At 46.1% G+C, this 6,000-nt stretch overlaps 1 protein-coding gene across 1 annotated transcript in view; it reads left to right on the forward strand.

Moving 5' to 3' along the window:
- The window catches only part of ST6GALNAC5 (ST6 N-acetylgalactosaminide alpha-2,6-sialyltransferase 5), a 113,332-nt gene extending 107,637 nt beyond the window's left edge, over positions 1 to 5,695 (forward strand). The window contains exon 5 of the mRNA XM_073544824.1: positions 2,784 to 5,695. Within this exon, the coding sequence (XP_073400925.1) occupies positions 2,784 to 3,015 (232 nt within the window). The 3' untranslated portion in view covers positions 3,016 to 5,695. The remainder of the gene's footprint in view (positions 1 to 2,783) is intronic.
- The last annotated feature ends 305 nt before the right edge of the window (positions 5,696 to 6,000 follow it).

A 6,000-nucleotide genomic window follows, 5' to 3' on the forward strand; every position in this document is an offset into this window, starting at 1 on the left:
ATACTGCCGGCGGTAGTTGCCGTAGTGCCAATAGCTAACTCTTCCTTATTTCTGCCGGCGGTAGTTGTCGGAGTGCCGATAGCGAACTCTTCCTTATTTCTGCCGGCGGTAGTTGCCGTAGTGCCAATAGCTAACTCTTCCTTATTTCTGCCGGCGGTAGTTGCCGTAGTGCCAATAGCTAACTCTTCCTTATTTCTGCCGGCGGTAGTTGCCGTAGTGCCAATAGCTAACTCTTCCTTATTTCTGCCGGCGGTAGTTGTCGGAGTGCCGATAGCGAACTCTTCCTTATTTCTGCCGGCGGTAGTTGTCGGAGTGCCGATAGCGAACTCTTCCTTATTTCTGCCGGCGGTAGTTGCCGGAGTGCCTATAGTTCACACCTCTTATTTCTGTTGGCAGTAGACTCTGGAGCACCTATAGCTAACGCCTCCTTATTTCTGTTGGCGGAAGATTCTGAAGCACCTATAGCTAACGCCTCCTTATTTCTGTCGGCGCTAGTTGCTGGAGTGCCTATAGTTCACACCTCTTATTTCTGTCGGCGGTAGACTCTGGAGCACCTATAGCTAACGCCTCCTTATTTCTGTCGGCGGTAGACTCTGGAGCACCTATAGCTAACGCCTCCTTATTTCTGTTGGCAGTAGACTCTGGAGCACCTATAGCTAACGCCTCCTTATTTCTGTTGGCGGAAGATTCTGGAGCACCTATAGCTAACTCTTTCTCATTTCTGTCGGCGGTAGTTGCCGGAGTGCCTATAGTTCACACCTCTTATTTCTGTTGGTGGTAGACTCTGGAGCACCTATAGCTAACGCCTCCTTATTTCTGTCGGCGGTAGACTCTGGAGCACCTATAGCTAACGCCTCCTTATTTCTATCGGCGGTAGACTCTGGAGTACCTATAGCTAATGCCTACTTATTTCTGTCGGCGGTAGACTCTGGAGCATCTATAGCTAACGCCTCATTATTTCTGTCTGCGGTAGACTCTGGAGCACCTACAGCTAACGCCTCCTTATTTCTGTCGGCGGTAGACTCTGGAGCACCTATAGCTAACGCCTCCTTATTTCTGTCGGCGGTAGACTCTGGAGCACCTATAGCTAACGCCTCCTTATTTCTGTCGGCGGTAGACTCTGGAGCACCTATATCTAACGCCTCCTTATTTCTGTCGGCGGTAAACTCTGGAGCACCTATAGCTAACGCCTCCTTATTTCTGTCGGCGGTAGACTCTGGAGCACCTATAGCTAACGCCTCCTTATTTCTGTCGGCGGTAGACTCTGGAGCACCTATAGCTAACGCCTCCTTATTTCTGTCGGCGGTAGACTCTGGAGCACCTATAGCTAACGCCTCCCTATTTCTGTCGGCGGTAGACTCTGGAGTACCTATAGCTAACGCCTCCTTATTTCTGTCGGCGGTAGACTCTGGAGCACCTATAGCTAACGCCTCCTTATTTCTGTTGGCGGTAGACTCTGGAGCACCTATAGCTAACGCCTCCTTATTTCTGCTTCTTACATGCCTGTAGCTAACACCTCCCTGCCTGCAGTAGTTGCCAGAGTCCCTCCCTTCCTGCCTACACTGTGTATGAATATTATTGCTTCTTTGCCTCAGATTTTCTGTTTTTGTATATACTGTTCATATCGTCTTCATTGCATTTCGCTTTTTTTACTTTTTCTTTTTTTTTTACTACAACTGAATTTCTTTGCATTTCATATTGTGAATTCATTAGGATCTTCCTGCTTAGGATTCCGTGTGTGAATAGACTCCACTTCTGTCTTAATATTCCGCTATATGCCTGACTGGACATATATTCATCCCTCGCTGCAGATATTGATTCAGGATGTAAATTTTTTTTGGTTCCAGATTATGATTACAGCTCAATATTATGATACAGCTGGATGGCTCGTCTTCCCGAGGCGTGTACATCAATATATATTCTTTCCCCAAGGAAATTAAATCACTTGTGTTTTAAAATTGTATATAAAGAAAAATTTAGTTTGTCAGCTTTTTCCAGCTTCTATTATAGGTCGTTCTAGGGGGACTGTTGGGGGGTCTGACTCTGGGACTTGGCGCTCCCGTGAGGGCCGCGTCACCTTCATAGTTTAGCAGGCACATCTGTGCACTCGTAGCGGCCGTACCTGGACCTCATTACACCTTCACCCAATACAAAATACTTCTCACTGCCTCCAGCTAAGCCTGGTGCACAGGGAACCGGATGCAACAGTTGCAGCAATTTCTCTGCTTAACTTGCCAAGTTGGGAAAAACTCTTTGATAACTTGCTCAGGGGTTTGACTGCTCAGACCCCTGGATATGTGGTGGGTGCACATATAGTTACACGCCCAGTGATCAGCATAGAGTCAACTCTCCTGTAAATAGGCGAGGACTCGAAAATTTGGGGCAACCACTTTATCAATAGGATTTCAGGTACAAGCAGTTATCACCTGTCCATTTGATGGGTGATAGCTGTAAGGTAACAACTGTGGGGTCTTCCACCGGGACCCCTACTGAACGGTAGTCTTGTGTCTTCTCTTGTCTCCCGGAGCAACAATAGACTGCAGGTCAAGCTTCTTCCAAAGTCTATGGCAGTGGCACAGCTGAGCAATGGAGGGGGAAAATGTGACAAAGCCCCCCTGGGTCTGGAGATGGTTAGAGTGGTAGGGGTAAGCCAGCTGGGAGCTCTAACGGTTAGCACTTATCCAGTGGAGTACCCCGATACAGCTACGATTGTTTATTGACCACCATTGTATTGCTTGATCATGAGGTTTCCAGGCATTTGACGTTCCTGTTCTTCTCCGCAGGGCTGCCAACCACACGTCCGTTCCTTACCATTACTACGAACCTTTGGGACCAGATGAGTGTACCATGTACATCTCCCACGAACGAGGCCGTAAAGGAAGCCATCACCGCTTTATCACCGAGAAGAGAGTTTTTGCCAACTGGGCACGGACCTTTAATATTCGCTTTTTTCAACCGGACTGGAAACCAGGATCCCATTCAGGAAGACATGGACCATTAAAGCCGATGTTCTGAGGAGTCTTACAAAAATAGAGCCGTCACGCAGACCCGAGCAAAGGCGGCTATGCTGAACCAAGGCTGGCAATGCACCTAGACCCAGGGACGGTGTAGTCAGGGGTGAGTCGTGTAGTCAGAGATAATGCACCGAAACTAAACAGACCATAATGGAAGAATCTGTCTGCCCAGAGAACCGGTATAGACTGAAAATCTCAGCACTAGGTAGATTTAGCGCCACATCTGCATCACAGACAGATCAGGCTGCCGGCAGCCACCACTAGGGGGAGCTCACTGCATACATCACACCGATGCAAGAAAAAAAATAAGTGAACCCCTTGGAAGTACGTGAATTGAATACCTGATAACATGGACAGAATGTAGAATTCATGTATATTAACCCCTTAGGGATGCAGTCATTTTTTGCGCTTTTGTTTTTTTTTCCTTCTTGGTCCATGAAATTTTTTTTATTTTTTTTTAATTTTCGGGCCACCTAACCATATGCGGACTTGTTTTTGGGAGACAAGTTGCAGTTTTGAATCACTTTTTATTATCCTTAAAAAGAAGAAAAAATTCCAAGAGCAGTTTGAGCGTGAAAAAAAAAAAATTCACCACGGTTTGTTTTTTGGGTTTTGTTTTTATTGTGATCTTTCTGCAGTAACAATGACCAGGTCCCACGATTCTCCAGGTCAATGTGATAACGGCGATATCAGACTTGGATGACGTTTAAAGGGAATCTGTCACCTATTTTTTCGACTATCAGCTGCCGCCACCGCCATCAGGGGCTTATCTACAGCATTCTGTAATGCATTCTGTAATGCTGTAGATAAGCCAGCAGAGCAAAAGGGCAGAGCAGTGCGCCGGAGCCGGAGTCGCGACGGGCAGGAATGAAGAAGACGTCATCGCTGAAAGATGGGAGGCGCTGGCCCGGACCGCGACTCCCTTCGGACCCGAACCGGACCGCCCCTGGGTGAGTATAATATCTCATTTTTCTTATCTTTCAGGTTACATCGGGGGCTTATCTACAGCATTACAGAATGCTATAGATAAGCCCCTGATGGCTGTGGCCACAGCTGATAGGCGAAAAATAGGGTGACAGATTCCCTTTAATAAGCCTGGGTTTTTTTAAATATATATGTTGAACTTTGGTTTGTGTCGAAATTTTCCAAAGCCCGTAACTTTTAATATACGATGACCAAAATTTTTTAGAATTTGTATTTTTTTTTTCAGAATGATTGCTTGAGGCTGTGTGCACACGATGCGGATATGCAGCAGATCCACAGAGAGACTTCATTCTGCTCCTAGCGCCCATACGGACTTTCACCCATTGAAATGTCACCATTGACTTAACTTGCAGTTTATAGTCAAGGGACCTTTCTAAAAAGTAGGAACTGCCCAACGTGGAGAGACCACCTACTGGTGACCAATGTAGAAATGGAGTGGATTCCAAAGACTTCACTTAGTTTCTCAGTACATAAAACTCAATCATCCAGTATGCAGTAGGCTCCTGTGCTCCCCCTAGTGGAAGATGCATGCAGTCAGATTTTTAGGCCATGTTCGTGCCACAAATTTGCAGCAATTTCCAGTTAACTACAAGTAAATGAGGTTTTCAAAAACCTATTAGGAAAAAAAAATCCACATGAAAATGAAATTATGGTGCGAATTTCAAATCTTCACCTTGCTCATTCATGTGCGGATTTCACCCTAATCAGTGCTCTGTAATAGAGTAAAATGAATTTGTCAAGAAACACATGCTTTGTTCCCAATTTGTCACCAATCTTCTGCAATGTGTGAACAATGCCTTATTAGAATTTATGTTGGACTGTGGTGGGAGGCTGCAGCTGTACGGCATCATCCACAGAAGATACTGAACGTATGAATGCTCTGTTTTTTTCTCACCTTGAAAAACAGCAGAATAAAAATGCTTTTATATATGTAACAAATAAAAACACCTCCAAAAAGGACTGTAAAAACATTGGAAAAAAAAAGGGGTGTGAAGGAAGGAATGTAAGTGATCGGCTTCATATAACTAGTGATATGGTATTTGATGTGACCTGTAAGCATGGAGTGCATTGAACAGCAGCTGGTTGGGCGGCCTCTCTCCCTCGGCCAGGTAGGTTGGGCGGCCTCTCTCCCTCGGCCAGGTTGGGCGGCCTCCCTCCCTCGGCCTGGTTGGGCGGCCTCCCTCCCTCGGCCTGGTTGGGCGGCCTCCCACCCTCGGCCTGGTTGGGCGGCCTCTCTCCCTCGGCCTGGTTGGGCGGCCTCTCTCCCTCGGCCTGGTTGGGCGGCCTCCCACCCTCGGCCTGGTTGGGCGGCCTCCCTCCCTCGGCCTGGTTGGGCGGCCTCTCTCCCTCGGCCTGGTTGGGCACTACATTAAAGCACTTTCCTGTAGCTGGATCCAGGTTTATCTTGCAAAATGTATGATGGAAGCAGATACCAGAAAATGTATAGCAAACATGGACCCCGGCTGGTGATGACGGCATTAACCTTTTCCAGAACTCCTGTAAATACCACGACACCCGAGACGTTGGATCCAGGACTTTTATAACAAGTCATTTCTTACTTATTGTGGCACTTGCTCGGAGATGCGGTTGTTCGATATCACAGGATTGTTTATCAGTTGTGACTTTTTTTCATAATATATTTTGGTTACCGTAATCTTCTGATCCCTTCTGTAAATAAATTGCGGATATTTTCTCTACTTGTCATAAATGCATCTTAATGTAACATACCAACTCCTGTGACACGGGATATTAATCCGTTCACATTAAAGGGTAGTAAAAATACTGTAAATGGTGGCCGAAATGCAGATTTCAGGGGGCCCTGGCCTAATACATACAGTAGTGTTCAAAATAACAGTGTGTTCACAAACACGAGTTATCACACAATCTTTCTGCTAGATGTTATTTCCAGCACTAGGAACATCGCACGCTGGTTTCTAGTTCTAAACATGAAGAGAAAAGTATATAATATTTAACTACTTTACAGAAAATAGCAAATAATGCA

This window comes from Dendrobates tinctorius, unplaced genomic scaffold (assembly GCF_039654945.1).
Source record: "Dendrobates tinctorius isolate UK_male_01 unplaced genomic scaffold, ASM3965494v1 ptg000138l, whole genome shotgun sequence".
In the NCBI taxonomy this organism is placed as follows: Eukaryota; Metazoa; Chordata; class Amphibia; order Anura; family Dendrobatidae; genus Dendrobates; species Dendrobates tinctorius.